This window comes from Cetorhinus maximus, chromosome 30, assembly GCF_964194155.1.
Source record: "Cetorhinus maximus chromosome 30, sCetMax3.hap1.1, whole genome shotgun sequence".
In the NCBI taxonomy this organism is placed as follows: Eukaryota; Metazoa; Chordata; class Chondrichthyes; order Lamniformes; family Cetorhinidae; genus Cetorhinus; species Cetorhinus maximus.
Window position 1 is genome coordinate 1024847 of NC_135908.1, and position 22256 is coordinate 1047102.

Consider the following 22256-nt stretch of genomic DNA (forward strand, 5'->3'; position numbering starts at 1 on the left):
TTTATTCCCTGTTTTATAAGTGTGTATAATATAAACATGAGCAATATTTGAAGAATTAAAAAATGCCATAGTTAAAATAATGTTCATTCAGAGTGAATTTCTGCAATTGGTTTTATTAAAACAATACTTGCATTTCTATGACACCTGTTATGATCTCTATAGAGAATGATAACTAGAAGTTTAAATTCCCCTTTAAAAGTTAACAGTTAAAAACTTTTTAAAAGCTTTTACTGTAACAAATAACTAAAAAAAACACTATTGACTAAACACTTTTTCTTTTTGTAAGCAACTTATACTTTAAAGTACAAAGAAGCAATTCCCCACTTAACTTTTAACACAACCGAAAAACTTTCGCTATGATTATACGTTGGACTGTCCCTTCATCCTCCAGGAACCAGTGAAAAACTATTCTCAGCTCCCGATGGCTTGCTTCCATTTACTTTCCCAGCTGGGAAACATCTGAAGCCAGAATTGACTTTCATTGTGAGGGTTACTCTGGAGATTCTTTTCCTCTAGCCCAGGCTAGGCAAATCTTCCAGCCTCCTTTAAATCCTCATGAACTCAGTCTCTTCAATCTGAGACCAAGTTCCCACCCACATTTTCCAAGGTGAACAACAGAGACAGAATTTTCTCTGCTTCAGGTGCAGAACTGGCTGCCTCTATCTCCCACTGTCTGCCTCTCAAATGACTGGAAACATCCAAACTGCTGTCTGTCTATGATACATTCATTGATTTGTAGGACAGCCTGAAACCTGATCCCAAAAATGATTCTGCCCTCTTCCCCCATGGCAATGTGAAACACATTGCATCCAGGTAGAAATGACAATTATCTATCTTTGTTCCCAACTCCCTTTCACCTCAGAAGTAAATGGACAGTTTACAGCACAATTGTTTATAACCCAATACTAGCAACACCTTACTGGGGCTTTGGGACACTCAAAATCTACTCGTTACAAACTCAGAGACTGCTGCCATTGTCTCCAAGCAGAAATACCTTGCACCTTCTTTTCAGTAAACAATCTAAGCCCTCTTTTGATATCTATCAATCAAACCACCCAGACTTATTGCCAGGCAGACTGCAGAACAGGTCACATGACCCCCTTCATTTACCACAAATTTAAAGCTACAGCCCCAAAATATAATAACATTATAAACCTCAAAATTGTAACACACCATATCACATTGAAACATCTGAAGTCCATCATACAGTGAATTTCTTGCAGAGACTGTTGATATGTAGGTGAATGTGGCATTCTGCATACACCTCACAATACCCCACAAACAAACCAATGAAATGAATGAGAAGGTAACATTATCTTTGAGGGTGTTAGTTGGGGTGGAATGTTGGCCCAGACAGAGGGAGAGCTCCTGGCTTTTCTATGAAATTGTGCCATGGGTCCCACCTGAATCTTATGCAAACATGCAGCGATCCCTCAGCAGTAAACTGGACCGTCAGCTTAGACTGGGATCTCTAGTCATCTCTGAGTCAGAAGGTTGTGAGTTCAGATCCTAAACCAGAGACTTGACCACAAAAAAAATATATATATATATATATATATACCATGGTGTATTGTTTTAACTGTGAAAGCATTATTCACTGGCCAAATGGCTTCTGCAAGATCTCACTAGCAGAGTGCAGTGAGACAGTAGTACCATCAAATGGTCACAAGATTAGGTTGGAATGAAAAACATTTACTGTCTCCTTTTCATGATGCCAACGCTACCATGCTTTCATTACACCTTTCAACTGGCAGGACCTCAGTTGAACGCCTTGTCCAAAATGCACCATGATCACAGCATTAGACTGGAGCAACAGACAAGCCTGCTCTGTTCCTGAGCATGACCATGACTTTCTGCTCGGCTAGCGAGAGTGTGACCAGTGGAATCAAGCTGACACGATATAGCAGAGGGAATGTCCAACTCCGCCTTAGCTGTGAGCTCCTTTGCTTTGCCCTCCCTGGCGTATCCAGGTAGGCAATGTCAACCCTTAAAAAGAAGCACATCAAGTGGCACAAAATTTCAATGGGCATGACTGGTAGCCAAACAGGTCAATAAGAGGGCAGAATGCCCCATGAAAATCGGCGCTTATTCTACTGCTTATTTTTTCACAGTTATTTTATTCAATTTTTTTGACAGCTCTTTTACCCTAGATTGCATGATTAAAGAGCTCATCCATTGAAGTTTGAGTCACATATCCGCTTCATCTTTTTAAATGTTCTGGCTGTATCCCAAGCTGTCCCATTTGGACATTATCTGCTGAAGGCAGCCATTGATTTATGCAACCTTGCAGCAAAAAATAGGGTTTTAAAGGAGGTTTCTCCAGTGTATCTAGTTGAGCTGAGAGAATTGATCCCTGTCTTTTGAAACTGAAACTGCCTTGCCACCACTTGATACATGCACCATCATCTCTGCATGGAGAACAGCATTTGCCACTCAGTGGGCAATAACTCATTTTCAGAATGCCCTCTTTTTTAGAAGATTTCAATTCACCACAGGAAACAAAACCTTCTGTGCACTGAAATACAAAGAGAGAGAGAGACCTTTCACACCCTCCAGCAACCCCCAATGTATTTTACAGCCAATTATTGAACTGAAGTCTTTTTTAATTCATTCATAGTATGTGGGTGTCGCTGGCTGGGCCAGCATTTGTTGCCCATCCCTAATTGCCCTTGAACTGAGTGGCTTGCTAGGCCATTCCAGAGGGCAGATAAGAGCCAACCTCATGGCTGTGGGTCTGGAGTCAAATATACGCCAGACCAGGTAAGGGCAGCAGTTTTCCTTAGTGAGCCAGATGGGTTTTTACAACAGTTGCTTCATGGTTATTATTAGACTTTTAATTCCAGATTTTCAAATTCCAAATTCAAACTTCACCATCTGCTGTGGTGGGATTTGAATCCGGGTCCCCAGAGCATTACCCTGGGTACCTGGAGTCCAGATACCACGATGCCACCGCTGCCTCCCCACAGCAGGAAACACGACAGCCAATTTGTGCAGAGCAAGCTCCCACAACCAGCAGTGTGGTAATGACCCAGGGAATCTGCTTTTCATGATATTAGTTGAGGGGTAAATATTGGCCATGAGAACTCACGTGCTCCTCTTCAGAACAGTGCCGCAGGATCTTTCATGTCTATCTGAGAGGGCAGGCGGGGTTTTAAATGTCTCATTTAAAAGACAATACCTCTGACAGTGCTGCACTCTCTCACATGTTGGATGGAAGGAACTCTTGCCAAAAAAGGAGTCCAAATTTCTTGACATCTCTTCAGCTCATCCAGTCTGGGACTAATCTATACAGATATTGGGATGGTTCCCCTTCATTCATGCAAACTATGCTAATGCACTGATCTCAGATAGAGTTGGGAGAGGTGACGGGGGGGAGGTTGGGGTCAGTAAGGTCATTACAATAAGCTTCACAGCCTGGAATTACAATGAGGAAAACCAGCCAAGACTCCTGCTCCTGACCGCTGTCCATTTTGCTGGCTTCCCACCAACCAATGCCACTTCCAGAAAATTCCACCAAAAACACATTAGGCATTAATAACATTCATCCAAATATGGGTGGGCAAATGATGGGGTGATGCTGTGCGTTCGTTTTACCGATTATTTTCACCAAGGTGACAACGGACATAATGAATGTCTGTGCCTTTTGGCATCCAATATTTCAGTGGGCCATGGGAAAGGAGTAGATTTAAATGGACAGTTAGTTCAATGCAATTGATTGCAGGTCTCTTCAAGCTGTTAGTGACACTGCCAGCCAAATTATATTGCAGCAGAGATGCTCCATCCAGCATCCAGAGATGCTCCCTGTCCACCTGAGGCAGACACTTCAGTGGCTTTGTAAAGGCCCCATTGTCTTTCATCAAGAAGAATGAAAGAGCTTGTACTTCTATTCCTCTTTTCACAACCTCAAGGCATCCCAAAGCGAATGACACACTTTTGAAATGTACTCACTGTTGTCATGTAGCCAGTATGCAAATTTAAGAATGATTCTACCCTTGGGGAAGGAGATGGGTTCATAGCTGCAGTCAGAAGACTCAGCCCATCAAGAATCCACTGCACTTACAGCTTATGAGAAATTCAAGGATCTCTTACCTTCTCCATAGGAGCCTGTGTTAATGTTTCAAATGCTGTGGCAATTGAGTGTGTGCACTAGTTGTGATTAAGTGGAGCTGATGCTAACTGGGGACAGGTTAGGGCACATATACAAGACCCGGTTTCTACCTGTATGGAGGGAACCATGTGGGAGGGAGAAGTAATCTGCACTCATGTTATACTGATTTTCGTGAATTAATCCATGTTGAAGAAAAACTAGCTTCAGCTTCTTCCTTTGCCAGATAGATGTTCATCGGGTTAACACCCTGTAGTACAGAAGGAGGCCTTTTGGCCCATCATACATTTGCCCACTCTTTGAAAAGGTTATCCAATTAACTTCACTCCCCCTGCTCTTTCCCTGTACATAGTCCTGCAAATTTTTCCTTTTCAAGTCACATGTCCAACTACCTATTTAAAGTTACGATTGAACTTGCTTCCACCTTGCAGACAGTGCAATCCAGACCAGGATATTTCACTGCCTAAAATAAATTCTCCTCATGTCCTTCCTCATGTTTTGACAATTATTTTACATATTTGGTTGCATCTTTCCAAGTCGGATAGTCCATGGGCTTTACAGGTTGTAATGGCTCCCCCTCGTTAAATCTGCCCTTAACCTTCTTTGGTCTAAAGAGAACAATCCCAGCTCCTGACAACAGACGAACAGGAGACAGCCTGTTCTGCGTTCCAGTCTAGTCTACATCCCTGGTGGAATGTACATCAGCCTAGCATAGTGAGCAAACCTCCAATATTGCCCCATCGAAGGAGTCTCAAGATGCTGATCCGCATCTACAGTTCCCTACTCCAGAGTTACCAACATTCAAACATGTCGTCATGGGAACGGGCCACAACTGAGAGAGAAAGTGAAGAAAAAGAATGAATCAGATCCACTCTCACACATCTCTAACTGATTCGCTGCGGGGCTGTGTGGGCAGTGGGCTGATAGCTCAGCCTTTCAAACAGGTACATTGTTTGAAAGGGATATCATAAGCAGAAGGCAGAAAACAATGGGAAGAGTCGTTACGCATTATTTTTTAAGGGGTAAACTAAAGCAGGAAATATCTGATGAGTAATTTTTGAGAAAGAAACGAGGAGCTAGAGTGAATGTCTCACGCGATTATGCCCTTGCTTATTATTCAAGAAACATACATTGCTATTTGTGTCTCACTTGTGAGTGTGGATTCTTCACATACTGTCTGTATGTGAGTCTTGTCTTTCTGTCAAAGAACTACTTCAGTTTCTCAGGAGTTTGCAGTCCTACCATCCTAGAAGGCAATCATTGAGTGAGAGTAGTGGCATCAGTAACAATAACAATAATATAACACCTTTAACGTAACAAAACATCCCAAGGTGCTTCACAGGGGCATTATAGAACAAATTATGACACTGAGACACATAAGGAGATATTCGGTCAGATGCCCAACAGCTTGGTCAAAGCAGTAAGTTTTAAAGAGTGTCTTAGAGGAAGGAAGCAAGACAGAAAGGCTGAGAGGTTTAAGGAGGGTATTCTAGAGCTTGGGGCCCAGGTAACTGGAGGTATAGCCACAAATGGTGAAGTGATTAAAATTGGGGATTCCCAAGGGGCCAGAATTAGAGGAGTGCAGATATCGCTCAGAGTTGTGGGGCTAGAGGAGATTACAGAAATAGGGAGTGGCAAGTCCATGGAGGGATTTAAAAACATGGATACAAATTTTAAAATCAAGATACTCAGATATGATTAGGTAAATAATTACAGATGGAAAATAAAAAAAGGGTATACAGAGAGCTTAAATAGCAGCTGTGACCTACACAAGTTCATGAGAAACCTCCTCCAAGTATCTGCCATTTTTCTCAAATTTTAATTTTGACTCCAGTTACCAGATTCAAGAAAGAAATCTCAATTGTGATACAGTTGTACGGTAGGGCGATTTTCATGAGCTGAGTGCTAGGTTGGAGTCCAGAAGACACTGAGTTTGAATGTGGCCAGCCTTAACTCAATCTCTCAGCTCTGAGGTGGACCTTACTTAGAGAGAGAGAGAGAGAGAGCAGAAGACTGGGGAGAGGCTTTGCTGTGTGCTTGCTGTGCCCTTAGAGTATCTGTCCTCACACTCTCTCCCATGCCAGCTAAAGAAACAGAGATATAATTGCCCAATTTATGATCACTCCCGCTGCGCAGTTTCGCTTAAACAGCTTTGCACTTCCTTAACGAAGATGGGGGAAGCTCCCCTTTTAAAACAATAAACAATTACAAATCCAAAATCTAAGGCAGACATTGATATTGTAACAACTGTGAGTAGCCTTTTTGTACAATGTCATCAGATCCACATCCATACTACATTCATTGATAGACAGGAGATAAAATCAATGAGTGGCTGACAAGGTGTACAAGCTATGATTTTCTCAGTATCACAAATCCCAACATCAGTGCTTGCACCATCATGCACAGTATCATTATACTTCAACCTACATGATTTGTGTGTGAAGCCTGTTGTCAATCAGTAACTGTCATGACAATGCCTTTGATTAAAGGAAGAAGAATGTTAAAGGTTATGCACAATAAGAAAATCTTACGCTTGAATCAGTTACAAACGTAGTCTGGAATGTGAGTGAGTTTAATACTTCTTATGGCCCATTCCCTTCATATGGAAATACAGATTTTTCACTCCCAAAAGGCAATAGTGATTGGGACAATTTGACCTGACAAGACTACAGTCAATAGATTTTTGTTAGATAACAGTACCAAGGAATATGGAACGCAGGTACAGCAGCCATAATGTGAGTGAATAACAGAATGTGTTTGAGAGACTGAATGGCCCACCCCTGCTCCTAAATGTCATATTAGACACTGAAGAGTGTGTGTTGGCCAGAATAGGGTTAAAGCTTTAATTGTAATGCTTTAATCTTTATTAATCGAGCTAAATGTTTGCGAGTTGAATGTGAACTTGGGAGAGTAGCATTCCGGCAATGAGGTGACATTTGTGAAGAGGTTGATAGACGACATGATTCAAAGCGAATGGTCATGTTTTGCTCATGTAAGCCCTTCATGTTTTGCTCCTCTGTACAATGTCAGGCATCACATGGTATTGCCTCCATTATGTTATTGTGAAAGAAACAATTAATTCTCCAATTCTCCTTCTCCACACGTAACAAGTTACTCCGAAAAACACTTTTCTATGAAGACAATCCCCTCTTAAAATTCAAAAATCGAGCGTAAACCCCATCACAACATTAAAATTGTTGTCATGGTGACTTAATAAATGTTTACATTCCTTTCTTCATTTTCGATAACTTTTTGAGTATGTTTGCTGATGAAGAATTCACTTAGATATGAATGACATCATCAGAGGAAATAGCTGGGGCACAGAAGGGGAATTAATATACACTGTCAGACAAGTCGCTGGCACACTGATGACATCTTTGGGAAGCAACAACAAGATCTGGCATGTATACGATATCCTCAACACAGAAAGTGTCCTACGGCACTCTTGGGATGGAGGGAAAATTAGTAAATAAAAATAGATAAGGGAATGGATGCTGAGACAGGAGGGGACTAATTAGGAGAAGATACCTGAAAAGCTGGTCAAAGCAATGGACTTTAAGAAGGTTTTAAAAGGTGGAGAGGGAATTGGAGATGTTTTAATGGCAGATTTTAGAGAGTGACGTGAGTGTGACTACAGACAGGGAGGAAGGAAGGTAGGGTGCACAAAGGGTTAAAGTCAGCAGATCAAAGGGTGCTGCAGTGGAAACTAGGCTGAAGGAGGTTGTGGGGATTGGGTGCCACAGAGGGAGGTGTGAAAAGAGATTTTAACTTTAATGCGTTGGCAGAAAGGAACCAACAATGGCCAACAAGGTTATAGGTAAGGCACAGACAGGACATGATCCAGGTGCCTACATGTTGCTGTATTTTCAGTTTATGCAGGATAACAGGTCAGCATTGGAGAAATTGAGTCTCAAAAGTGACGGAAGAATGGATAAATGTTTCACAGTTGTGCTGAGGCCAGAAGTGAGCAACACTATTGAGCTGGAAAAAAGTAGTTTCAGCGCATGGATAGAATGTGGGCCTTGAAACTCAGCTCTGGGTCAAAGAGGATGCAAAGATTTGATATAGTGAGTGGCTGAAGAGGGGAATGAAGTCAGGAAGGTAGAGGGGTGGTGTTTATGGTCTCTGTTTTCCTGATGCTCGATTGGAAGGAATTTTGTCTTATCCGTGACTTTTCCGATAGTACAGAGGTAGATGTGGGCTGAGGGAGGCGGTGGAGAGGTGCCACTGGGTTCCATCGTATGGAAGGTGACCTAGCAGATTGTCATTGAGGGGCAGCATGCTGATAAGACTAGAGAAAAAGCTGGATGCTGATATCACGATCATGGTGAAATTGGTTTGATAACAACATCAGAAAAATAACTTGGCTGCTGATGTAATCAGCTCAGATGGGCCTATTCACTTTGACTCTGTGGTGAAGCTGAACTAGTGGACTTGGAATGTTAAAAAAAAGTATAGCATTCCAGGTAACTGATTATTAACCAGTCGTTTTATAGTACAGAACTTGAGTATTGCTGAAAAAAGACATTTTGTCAAAGCTTTTCATCTTGCACTCATCAGGACAATCACAAGAATACCAATGTCGGGGGAAGCAACAACTTTATACTGTGTGAGAAGAGAATGCTGATTGGTAGAGGCGTTGCCATGGAGAATGCACCAGTTAATGGTGACTGACAGTATTCTTGCGATTGTTCTGATGAGTGCAAGATGAAAAGCTTCAACAAAATGCCTTTTTCTCAGTAGCTGATTATGAATTAATGTAAACTCAATTCCTGTTCTTCACTTCCCCTTGAGGCAGAAAACGTGGACCCCAGGAATCACAATTTAAATAAATGGGGGGAAAGGAGCTTTACATTAAAAATAAATGTATCTTTCAGTTCCGGTGTTTCCACAAAGCTTTCAGTAACGTGGGATGGTATGAGTGTAAAATATTCATACTAAGTTCATCTGAACTGTGAAAATCTCTCAGTGGGACAACCACAGGTTTTCTTCTGTCAATCTTGGACAGTTCTGTGATCAAACGTCAAACATAACACTAGGGCTGAAGTATATACAGTTACAGATCTATGACATCTGGCCAAAATATTTTAGTCGATGAATTAAGTGCACCAACAAACAAGAATATTGACTTCAGGATGGTTATTCCATTAGCGCAGTGGTTTACCAAAAAGGTGAGTGACGATAGTGGGTGTGGCTTATACAAGGGGCTCTGGCAGTGCTGAAGGCAAGGCATTTAAAATAAATCCCCAGTCTGCCCTTTAAACCAGAGCTGCTCTAGCCTAAGCCCTTAGTTTAGCACCAGCTCAGTGTGTGCAGTTCCTAGCTCTGTTTTCACAAGTGTTGAATTCCTGCCACTCTTTGGGAAGGGAGAAAATGGTCTATCTCTCCATCTGACACAGAGCAAAGCTTGACGCCACCAACAAGCAGAGGTAACAAATGCCCACTAGCAGTTAACCTCTGTTCCCAACAAGCCAGGCACAGAGTCTGAGACCAACATATTAGATTCATCAGCCTTGATGCTGACGGCAATTGCTTTAACATTCTGACATTGCCAACAAAAAAAAAAAGATTATTTGTAAACAGCACTCCTGACTGTCAGTAAAGCAACACATTTGTGTATTTGCCAATTGAGAGAAGGGACATTAAGTGGGCAAATTAAATTGCACTTGGCAATGGTTTGCTATTTGTCAGTGATTTCAAGCACATGATTATCGATTAAATCTCTTGGCTAGCTAGCTATACACAACAACACAATGTGGTGACTTGACAGGGTCAGGCGGCTTTAGCTGATGAAGGCCCCTTTTAAAGGTGCAAGTCTAATTTTGGATCTGATAACTACCTCCGCGACCTTCGCTGTCTGCAGGCTTCACCTGAATCGGGCGGTTCATCTGCAAAAACAAGAAAGAAAGGGTGGTTAGGCATTCCTGAGTGTGATACATTAAGCAGAAGAGATAAAAAAAACCCACTGAAGACCATTTTCTCTTCCAACAACTGAGGAAACACCTGAGCATGTAACCATCCAACGCAGTGTTGCAGGTGCCAACACAGATTCATGGCTGATACGGGCAAAGCCGGCGGAGGTCAGATCTTGCCGGTTTCGGGTCGGGTGGCTCAGGGCGTGGGCAGTTCGGGTCAAGCTGGGTCAGGTGAGGTCAAAGGGCGCTCAGGGCGCAGGAATAGACGGGTGTGCAAACGACGAAGGGGATAACTAGTCAGGTGCCACATCACACCACTGCAGCGCCTAGCCGAAGTGTGGAGGTAAGTTCTTTCTTTATTTCATTCAATTAAAATTGATACATGGCATGTTCTAAAAATGTCCGATTTTTGGACAACTCCAGTTTTTGTCCAGCCAGGTTTGAGACGCTGGTGCTGTATTCGAAATGACCAAGTAGAGGTCCCCAACCAAGAAGGATGGGCATTAGCTGTAATATAAAACCAACTGATGCAAAGTCTCTCCCCAAAATAGGCAAGCTTATGAAAAATATAATATTGACAGAGACTTACTGCGTACAGATCAACTGATTGGGATGACTTGCTCATCTCTCAGTTGGTTAATCTTTAGAAACAGTGGCAATTGCAATAAATGTACTCAAACTTGGCGATAAATGGACTTTGAGGTAGCGTGAGATTTTTGGACCTTAGTGGTTTGAAAATCTGGCAGGCATCTAACTCAAGTTAAATATTCCTCCATTTAAAAGGACTTAGTAGATGCCAGTTCCATTCATGTGTTGCAGAAAATGCTAGACTATGAACACAATTTTCCACATTACACTCTTAACAGCATCACATACTCTCTCGGGTACGAGCGACGGGTGAAAAGAATTCTTCGTGTTCCTTTTATTGCCCCACCCCTTTACCCAACCCCTCTCTCTGCCCAAAATCCCACATCAAACCAGAGACCCAGTATCTGCTGTTAAAATGTCCTTCAAGATGTTTGCCAACTTTGTCACATTAGTGGCAAGTGGACTGAGGGATAACCAACTGCCTTGAATAATAGGTTTTGAGGAGTTGCCATCACTTCAAAGCATGTAAGAATGCAACAAGGTATCTTGTACAGTAAAATGCTTCAAATGATGATTTATTTTTCTTTGCTGTCAGACAGGGAAACAGTTGGTGACCTACAAAAGCCTCAACGTCATTCATCCAGAGAGAGGGGAACATTCAGTCACTCCCACTGGCTATCTATTGGCCTGGGATAGAAGGTGCAAATGTGCAGATGGCAGATAATGACAGGGTTCTGACCTTGCTGTGATGGTTTCAGTCTTGGGATAGTCCAAAATATAGACTTGCCTCACACGATCTCAGGGCGTCCCAAAGCACTTTACACCCCAATTAAGTACTTTTGAAGTGTAGTCACCAGTGTAATGTGGGAAAGACAGCAGCCAATATACACACAGCACATTAATGGATACATGTTAGTCAGGGCATTTTGGAGAACTCCCTTGCTCTTCTTCAAATAATGCCACGAGACCTTTTCATCCACCTGAGAGGGCATTCGGGTCCTCAGTTTGGCATCTCATTTGAAAGGTGGTACCTCCGACAGTGCAGCACTGCCTCAGAACTGCACTGGGGAGTGTCAGCTTAGATTTTTGTACTCACATTCCATGAACTCACCACCTCCGACTCGCAGATGAGAGTTGCTACCAACTGAGCCACGACTCACATCTCCAACTGACACGAACTGACTAAACTCAAGTGCGGAGAATGACCAGTTGAATGAAATACAAATGCCTGTAGAACCTCAATCCAGCCTGGGTAAGAATCAGAGCAATGGGATTTCTTTTCCAGTCACTAATTTTATGCATATATGAATGTTTTATTTCATTGCAGGGTTTTCACAATTAAAGCTCCATTTTTCTTTTTGGCAATTAATTTTTTATATCTGGATAATAGACACCCCCCCACCAATTCACAATGCCCAAATGTAATAGCTTAATCCGTCGTAAATTCTTTATTTTAAAATTAATCTTCTCCTCTAATGGCCTGTGTTCATTCGACACTCCTCATTCTTGAAAGTAAATAATTCATCCGGAAATTAATCCTGACTGAGATTTACCTACAGTGTAAAATAAGTCCTCACAAGTGGACTGTGCATCCAAAATGTACTGATTTGTGCAGTGTTTCCAACAGAGGAGATTCCCTCAGTCTGCCGCATCCATGTGCTAATTGTTATAAAAATAACTTATCCACAAAACAAATCACAGATTCACAGAATGGTTACAGCACAGAGGGAGGCCATTTGGCCCATCGTGTCTGCACCAGCTCTCCGAATGAGCAATGTACCTCATGCCACTCCCCTGCCTTCTCCCCATAACCCTGCACATCCTTTCTTTCCAGCTAATAACCTAATTCCCTCTTGAATGCCTCGATTGAACCTGCCTCCACCACAATCTCAGGCAGGGCATTGCAGACCTTAACCACTCGCTATGTGGAAAATTTTACCCTCACGGCTTCAACGCTTCTTTTTCCAATTACCGTGAAGGATGCAATTGTTTCCTTATTGTGGACCTGTCTGCGACTGAACATAATTCATTTATCAACAACATTTACATCATGTCCGTGCTGAAATATTGACATACATCTTTGAAAAATCCTGATTTCGTTAAGTGGAATTAACCTGAGAAAACTGGTGGGTTTAGGTTGGATTGGGGGTTAAAGTGTTAAAAATCTGAATCCCGATGCCCAGCTCAGCTCCACTTTGCCCATTTCAGGTAACGGAGGTGGGTAACCAACCAGCTCGCAGGAGGTACGTTGCCACTTCAGATATTCTTAGGAGGTTGTAAGACTCATTTTCCGACACCATATTGAATTGAATTATGGAAGGCCAGGAATCCAGGTGGCAAAGCTTAGGTGAAGACACTCGGATCCATTCCATTTATGTCCTCGATCCAGTGTACCTGCCTGGAAAACTTCCCCTCATGATCGAACAGTGGCCCCCCCCTGACCTCTCCCTACAAGGTCTCCAATCTCCCCTGCAGGCCTCCAAACCCCCTCCCCCTACTCTTCCCTGTTCCTGGACCTACTCCTACTGAGGCCCCTGACCTCCTGGCAACCAGGCCTCCAACCTTGTCTTCCCAAGGATTAGATCTTGCGTCTGGTAGCCATGGATGGGCCTCCCTTCCCCTTGGGGATTGAAACCCACTTCCCCCTCTCACTTCTGCCTGGGATTGACACTCCCCACCTAGTTGTGTGGCCTCCTCTCGATTGCTCCCCATCCAACTGGAAGCCTTTCAATCAGGAACCTGTCATTGATATCACATCGCCAGAGAATCCTGACTTCTAGGTTCCCTGTGCTTCACAGCCCTCCTGCTTAGGGCTGGTCTGCTAAATTAAAATCTAACCCCATACTCTCAGCTGGAATTTCATAAAATGTGTCAAAGGAAAAGAAATAACTTGCATTTCTATACAGTCTTTCACTGCCTCGGGACATCTGAAAATGCTTTACAAACAATGATCATTATCAAATGTAGTTTACCATTGAAACATAGCTACCAGTTTGTGCACAGCAAGCTCCCTTTGAGGACCATGTATCAAGTTTGAAACCGGGTTTCTATTATGTTTCATTTATCTCAAGTCATTACCTCCTCAGCTTGCCCCACGTTTGCGGAGTGGTGCCCCTCAAGCTATGAGTAGCCAAAATGTCTCTCTCTAACGGAGAGAGATGCCTATGATCCTTTGGGACTATGGCTAGATACATCTCAAGTCGTTGATACAAACTGATCTGGAAGTTGAGTGGATTATGACTAGAGCTGCCAACTGTGATTAAATGTATTCCTGGAGGTTTCATCACATGACTTGCCCCCGCACTCCAGTCATTAGTCGGCCAATGCATCCATCCTTGTGACGTACGGCCTTCCTACGCCAATTAGGTAGCAAAAAAACTCATTACCCAATTTGATGATGCTTGACTGTCAGCCAAACAGCCTTTTTTTCCCTATTTTCAACATTTTTATATCTGGGAAAGAGAAATGATCAAAGAAGGTGACAAAGAAAAATTACTTTTCTAATGTCCCGCTGATGTTTCTCCAGGGTTGCACACAGCAGTGCCCTGGAGATTGATCTTCAATTGCTGCAGACTCCAGGCCAATACTGGAGGGTTGGCAACCCTAGCTAGGACAGGTGGGCTAAGCTTTTGCCTTTCAATGATGCCACATAGGTCTACCTAGTACCATGAGAGCCACTTATAATGTTTGCAACAATGTTCCCATTAATTTGCAGCTATCTCAAATCTTGGAATTATGAACTTATCCATCTGTGAATCAACAGCGCTAAGAACTGCCCTTTTATTTATTCATTCACAGGATGTGGGCGTCGCTGGCTGGACCAGCATTTATTGCCCATCCCTGGTTGCCCTTGAGAAAGTGGTGGTGATCTGCCTTCTTGAACCATTGCAGTCCGTGTGGTGTGGGTACAGTGCTATTGGGAAGAGAATTCCAGGATTTTGACCCAGTGACAGTGAAGGAACGGTGATATATTTCCAAGTCAGGATGGCGAGTGACTTGGAGGGGGACTTCCAGGTAGTGGTGTTCCCATCTATCTGCTGCCCTTGTCCTTCTAGATGGTAGTGGTCGTGGGTTTGGAAGGTGCTGTCGAAGGAGCCTTGGTGAGTTCCTGCAGTGCAACTTGTAGATGCGACACACTGTTGCTACTGTGTGTCCGTGGTGGAGGGAGTGAATGTTTGTGGATGGGGTGCCAATCAAGCGGGCTGCTTTGTCCTGGACGGTGTCAAGCTTCTTGAGTGTTGTGGGAGCTGCACTCATCCAGGCAACAGCAAAAAAAAACCCCAAATCCATATGCCTACAAGATTCAAACAAAGTAGAAAATGCCAATTGTAAGCACAAATATGGTTAGTTGTCAGGCATTGAGATCAGGTTTCCAGGGGCTCTGGGTTAGGGTAGGGGGTGGTAAGTGAAGCCGGGGCAGCATGCTGTAGGTTGAACACCCTGTGTCCTAGGGATTGAAATCAAACAGTGCACAATTAGCAGTAAGCGTGTTTACATCTCCGTGTGAAATTTCTCCATCTTTGGCTCAAAGAAGGTGTTAACCTATTCACTTTAGACAGGTCAAAGTTCCCCTAAACTGGCAGACGGAGCAATTTTGTACAGATGTATCCGTTGTTAACATCGCATTGTCTGATTTCAACCCATAAGTTAGTGGTGTTTTAAAATAATATTGGCGTAATAAGTCAATGTATACTGGCAACGCACAACAGGGCAAAAACCTTGAAAGATTTGGCAACCAAACATTTGAGAAATTCGTCATAAATAATCTGTCCTCATTGACTTGCAAGCCTTGGAAATCTAACCCCAAAACCTACTTTCACTTCCGTAACATCACTCAACTCTGACCCTTCCTTCGCTCACCTTGGCTATGCCAACCCATTCCTGGGTAGCCTCCCATCTTCCAAGACTCTGCTGTTTATATCCTAACTCACACCGAGTCCGGTTCATCTATCACACTTGTGCTGCCTGTCCGACCTTGGATCCCAGTCCGGCCACTCTTTACTCTTAAAATTCGCATCCCTTTTTTTCAAATCACTTCATGGACTCTTCAATCAACAACCCTCCCCCCGCCTCCCTAACACCCCCAGCGCTTCCCTGCTCATCTCTGTAGCCTACTCCAGCCCTAAAGTCCTCAAGGATCTCTGTGCTCCTCTAATTTGCGGCTCTTGCTCATTCCCAATTTTAATCGCTCTACCATGGTTGGCCAGGATTTCAGTTGCCCAGGGGGCCTAAAATATGGAAATCCCTCTCTGTCTCTCTCCTCTTTTAAGGCACTCCTGAACACCTTAAAATCTCAAGATTTTGGTCACCTGTCTTGATATCGCCTTCTATGGCTCCATGTCAAATTATATGATACAGCTCCTACGAAGGCCTTTACTACATTAAAGGCGCTATATAAATGCAAATTACTGTTGTGGGGCACCAGTTGGGAAAATATATTTGGCACCGGCACTGGAGGTGCTAGGGTGAAACTTAAATCAGAATCCCACTCAAATAGTGACTAAAAAAAAATCTAACTTCATGCATGTTTCCCATCCTTTCTCTTCATGGGACCCTTTCAAACACTGGCACATTCCTAAAGACTGCCTCTAAATATTGATGCAATCCTGGAGACCAGCTCCGAACATTGACACAGTCTTGGAGAACTGCCTCTGTGTACTCACATAGTCCCAAGGAACCCTGATTGAGCTCTTGAACCACAACGCTACCTACCCAAAAGGAAATCGGCGCTATCTATGAATTGCTTATTCGAACACAGCCACAAAAATAGCATGTTCATAACTCAACAGGAGAGAAGTGTAGGGTTCTCAGAACACTGTGCACTGACAAGTAACGTTCTCAGCCCTAGCCATATGATGATCTCAGCAACACCTTGGCATCTGCTGGGGTCCAAAAACCTATGGACACTGTAACCTCTCCAGCCCAGAACGCTTGGGGCCGGGCCATTTCTGGATTACAGAATGATATTAGAATGAACACAAGTGTGTGAACAGAAAACACTGTAGTTATAAATATTTACCTGTAGTGATTGTAAATAAAACCTTTCATACTGTTTTGGGGATCATGTGACTGTACAGACGAATCAGCCCTAAGCGCGGGTTATCTTAGGGGTGGAGCTTTCTAGTCATGGACCTGGTTTGAGCATGTAGCTTCATCATGAACTTTGTAAATAAAGTTTACTCTTTCTAACAAGAAGCCTGTCCGGTACACCAAGTTTATTACAGTCGGTGATGAGGATAAATAGCTCTGACGTTGCACCTCGCCTCCTGAATATGAGTATTTCACTTTAAGTGAAGAAAGAAAGGTATACTCACCAGTCATGCCACTCTTTGGCAGAATCGGCCCATACCACTCGTCCATGGGAGACTGGAGTCAGTACATAGTGCCTAGGTTTCTACTTTGTGGCAAATGAAATAAAGGTGGAGGAGAAGCAGGAAGTAATTCTTCTAAGTGTCTGCAGGAGCAAGACATAACCTCATCCGTAGTCTGACAGCGCCTGAATGCGCCCGATTCCCAATCTTTTGACGAGCTAGTAAGCCTCCTGAAGACACATTTTCAGCCTAAGCCATCGGTGATTATGCAAAGATTCAAGTTCAACTTTAGAGTAAGGACCCCGGGTGAGTCAATCGCAATGTATATGGCGAACTTAAAACAGTTGACTGGGCACTGCGACTTCAGAGATATTCTCAACGACATGTTGCGAGATCGTTTGGTTTGTGGCGTACATGACAATGCCATTCAGCGCCGTTGACTTGCAGAAGTTAATATTTATGTGAAGCGGCCATGGAAATAGCGCTAACAATGGAGAGCGCTGAGAGGGACTCGCAGGCTTTACAGAGTGTGCAACATGGCGCCGTTCTTCATTTGGGGTGGGAACCTACCGCCAGGCGTGGCGCGAAAACCAGGGAGACAACTGCAAAGCGGGAAACAGTGTCTAACGCTCGAAAAACAAAAAGGAATACTGGAAGCATCTCGCCAGAAATTCAGAAATTAATCTGTTACCGGTGTGGGGGTAACTATGTGCTGGAAATCTGCATGTTTAAAGAGGCAGAATGCCATTACTGTCACAAAAAAGGGCATGTTATAAAGCAATGCAGGGCGAAATCGAGACACCCAATCAGACAGCAGGCCGAGATTATTGAAGTGCCCGATATAACTGAACCAGAAGCTGCTGATCCTGATATCTATTCCCTACACAATGTCAAAGCAGCAAAAACTGAACCAATCGCCGTCACCCTTCAGGTGAATGGGAAGCTTCTAGTCATGGAGGTTGATACAGGAGCATCGACCACAGTGGTGGGAGAACACACATTTAAATACCTAAGTGAAGGTACCCAGCCACTGAATCTGGAGCAAACCACGGCTCAGCTAAAGACGTACATTGGAGAGGCAATACAGGTGAAGGGCATCGCCTCTGTACCTGTGTCCTTTAGGCAACAGACAGCCCAGCTTCCAGTGATTATTGTAATAGGTGAAGGACCTAGTCTCCTGGGCTGTGATTGGTTAAAAGAAATTAAGCTCAACTGGTCAGAAATTTTTCAAGTTAGAACAGGAGGGATTCCTGAGCTGTTAAAAACGTATGACAGCATATTCCGAGATGAATTGAGAAAGATAAAAGGCCTACAAGCAAAAATATACATAGATTCGGAGGCAACACCCAGTTCTTTGAGGTCAGACCTATGCCTTACACCCTAAAGGAGAAGGTGGGTGCAGAATTGTGTCCCGTAGAGAAGTTAGGAATAATCCAGCCAGTCCAATTTTCGAAATGGGCAGCACCCATAGTCCCTGTGATGAAACCAAATCAAACTATTCGCATTTGCAGAGATTCCAAATTAACTGTGAACAAGGCCGATAAATTAGACAAATATCCTATCCCGAGGATTGAAGATTTGTACGCTAAGCGAGCTGGAGGAAAACCCTACACCAAACTGGACATGAGCCATGCAGACCAACAGTTAGAGCTGGACAGCACGTCTAGAGGGTATGTAACCATCAACACACACAAGGGCCTGTATCAATATACACGCCTACCCTTTGGTGTATCGCCTGCCTGTGCATTTTCCAAAGGACCATGGAAAGCCTATTGCAAGACCTTTTCTGAGTAGTAGTGTACCTGGATGACTTCCTGATCACAGGATCAACAGAAGCCGAACATTTGGCCAACCTGGAAGAGGTTTTAAGGAGATCTTTTGGAGGCTGGTGTAAGATTGAAAAAAGAGAAGTGTACTTTCCAAGCAACCGAAGTCACTTATTTGGGTTATCGAGCGGATGCCCAAAGGTTGCATCCATTAGTGGAGAAAGTCAGGGCATCCTCTCTTACCAATGTCACAGAGCTCAAATATTTTTTGGGCATGGTAAATTATTACAGCTTGTTGCCAAATGTGTCTACAATGTAAGCCCCATTTACACTTATTATTGAAAAAGAACCATAGATGGCCATGGTGGGCACCACAAGAAGAAGTCTTCATAAAAGTCAAGAAGCTTTTACACTCATCATGTCTGTTAATACATTATGACCCATTGAAAAGAATTAATATTATCTGTGATGCATCTCCTTACGGAGTGAGAGCAGTATTGTCACACAGGATGGGAGATGGGTCCGAAAGGCCAATAGGATATGTATCCAGATCCCTCTCTGCAGCCGAGAAGGGTTACTCACAACTTGAAAAAGAAGGCTTATCTGTAATATTTGGAGTAAAGAAGTTCCATCAATATATCGACACTTCACCAGTGTCAGATCACAAGCCACTGTTGGGTTTATTTAATGAAGATAAAGCAATTCTGCCGATAGCCTCTGCCTGAATTCAACGATGGGCTTTGATTTTGTTGGCATCTGAACACACTTTTATGCACCATCCGGCTGTGCATATAACAAATGCAGACGCCTTCAGTCGTCTTCCTTTGCCAGTTAGCATTATACATGCTCCAGTGCCTCAAGATGTAGTACTTAAATTTCCTGGACTCCTCACCGGTCTGTGCGAAGCAGGTAAAGAATTGGACAAACCGAGATCCAATTTTATCAAGAGCCCGAGGGCAGGCATTGCAAGGATGGTTGAATGCAAAAGTCTCTGAAGAGTTAAAACCATTCTATGCTAGTAAAACTGAATTAATTTGTCAAGATAAAATCTTGTTGTGGGGAGCAAGAGTTGTTGTCCCTTCGCAAGGAAGAGAACCACTCTTGACAGAGCTTCACAGTGCGCATCCAGGCATTTCGAAGATGCTTAAGTGAAGCTATATCTGGTGGGCAGGTATAGGTAGTGGTATAGAAAAAATGGTTAAGCACTGTCTTCAGTATCAGCAACAACAGAGGTTGCCCATTTCAGCTCCACTGCATCCATGGGAATGGCCTGGTGGATCCTGGGTTAGACTACATATAGACTACGTAGGTCCATTTTTAGGTACCATGTTTTTATTGACCATTGATGTACATTTTAAGTGAATGGATGTGTATGAAGTTAGATCACCAACATCGTGTGGAACTACTGAAAAGCTGTGCCAATGTTTTAGCGTACATGGCCTACCAGAAGTCATCGTTTCAGATAACATGAGTTTAAATGGCATTAAACATATTAAAACAGCACCATATCATTCCTCATCCATTGGGTTAGCAGAAAGAGCAGTGCAAACTTTTAAAACAGGAATGAAAAAATTATCAGAAGGAACGTTGGAAACACAAATTCCATGATTTCTTCTCAACTATCACACAATTCCTCATGCAACTATGGGTTCAACACTGTCTGAATTACTGATGAAATGCAGCCTTCGTACAAGATTGAGTCTGGTGTTCCCTAACTTAGACGGGAAGGTAGAGAAGAACCAGAGTAGTCAGAAAGTGAATCATGATATTCGCAGTAAAGATTGAAAACTTACTGTGGGAGAGTCAGTTTTTGTGCAAAAATTTGGAAGTGGACCAAGATGGGTTCCTGGGATAATTGTCTCTGAAACAGGATCTTTGCCATATCAAGCGGAAGCAAAAAACCAGATTGTTCAAAAACATGTGGATAACCTAAGAAGTAGAGAGACACTCCAACAATCAGTTACTCCACATAACATTGAATCGAACCTTTGATCCCTGAGGTGCCAGATCGACATAGAATAGATATACCTGATGTCTCTGTTGAAGTAGCTAATTCTGAACTGCCATTGTCTAAGGATGTTCCTGATGCTGTAGTTCCTGATCAAGTCGATCCAGTGGAAGAACCTCAAGTTGTAGAGCTACGTCGCTCTAACCAAATCAGAAAACCACCTCAGAGACTTAATTTATAAGCGCATGAACTGTGTATATTTGTACATGTTATGGATTAAGATATTCTTGTAAATAAGAAATGTAAAACAAAATTAAAGGGGGAGGAATGTAGTGATTGCAAGTAAAACCTTTCATTCTGTTTTGGGGACCACGTGACTGTACAGACGAATCAGCCCTAATCGCGGGTAATCTTAAGGATGGAGCTTTCTAGTTGTAGCCCTGGTTCGAGCATGTAGCTTCTTCATGAGATCTGTAAATAAAGTTTACTGTTTCCAACAAGGAACCTGTCTGGTACACTAAGTTTATTACATTACCAGAAACATAAAACAGTGATAAAACATTAGAAAGCAGTAATAAAAATTGTTTCACTTATCCAAATACTGCATCCTTCATGTTTCTGCTGCCAAAGTACTGTACTAAAATGTTGCTGTGTGTTGCTCGCGTCTGCCCAAAATATTTCTGGATAACGTGTTTCCGAGCAATAGATTTCCAGGCTAGAGAGGTAACAGTGCATCAGGATATAAGAGTGAAGGATATTTCCTAACAAGGAATGCTCCAGAATAAGGCTAACAATTGGCTTAAATTCAAGTAAAAATTACAATCCTTTAAGATATCAGAAAATATTGAATTCTAAAGCATTTTTCAAAGGGTTTCTCAATATCCTCTTGACTGTTGACATGAGGCACAATTTTACACCCCACGGGTAGGCATGCACCCGACCCGATCAGACTTCAAATAGCGCGCGATGGCATCGGGCGAGCATCGAGACGTCATCGCGCACTCACACGACATTTCGGTCGCTGGGCGCATGCGAGAGTTGGCAGCGCGCCCACCGACAATTAAGAGGCCTATTAAGGCCGTTAATGTGTTAATTAAGTGTGATTTTCGCGGGTGAGAATATCAGCCAGGCAGCCTTTGGATTTTTGAGGAAACCTCATCCATGGGCGGGATGAGGTTTCCGATGTTCATTTAAAAATAAACGTTTTGACAGAATTTTTGTCATCTATATGTTCATGTGAGGGAGTCGGATGTGTTTTTTTCCTGCATTTCCAAATCTTTATTTCATGGTTTAAAATTCTTTAGCTCCCGGAGGCAGCTCTCTGCCTTCAGGGAGCTTTCAGTGCGCCTTCCCCTGCACCCGTGCAGACTTCAGCACCCGCCCTCCTCCCGCCCCCACCCCGGCAGCGCTGAGCCTATCAGCATACGTTTAACGCTGGCTGGCCGTTAATTGGCCAGCCAGTGTGAAATCGCGGATGGGGGCCGATCGTGGGCAGTGGCCCTGTTTCCCAGCCGCTCCCAGGCCCACCCACCCAACGACCCGAAAATCCTTCCCCATGAGCCTTTTCCATGTTCTCAAAGGCAGGCCTGGGAACCTGATCCCCCTTCTACCAAAAAATACATC

At 43.3% G+C, this 22256-nt stretch overlaps 1 protein-coding gene across 3 annotated transcripts in view; it reads right to left on the minus strand.

Annotated features, from left to right (window-relative positions):
* LOC144669960 (CUGBP Elav-like family member 4) overlaps positions 1–22256 on the minus strand; it is a 728627-nt gene that overhangs the window by 250839 nt on the left and 455532 nt on the right. For all 3 annotated transcript variants that reach the window (XM_078532250.1, XM_078532252.1, XM_078532249.1), the window contains exon 3: positions 9945–9993. In XM_078532250.1, the coding sequence (XP_078388376.1) occupies positions 9945–9993 (49 nt within the window). The remainder of the gene's footprint in view (positions 1–9944; positions 9994–22256) is intronic.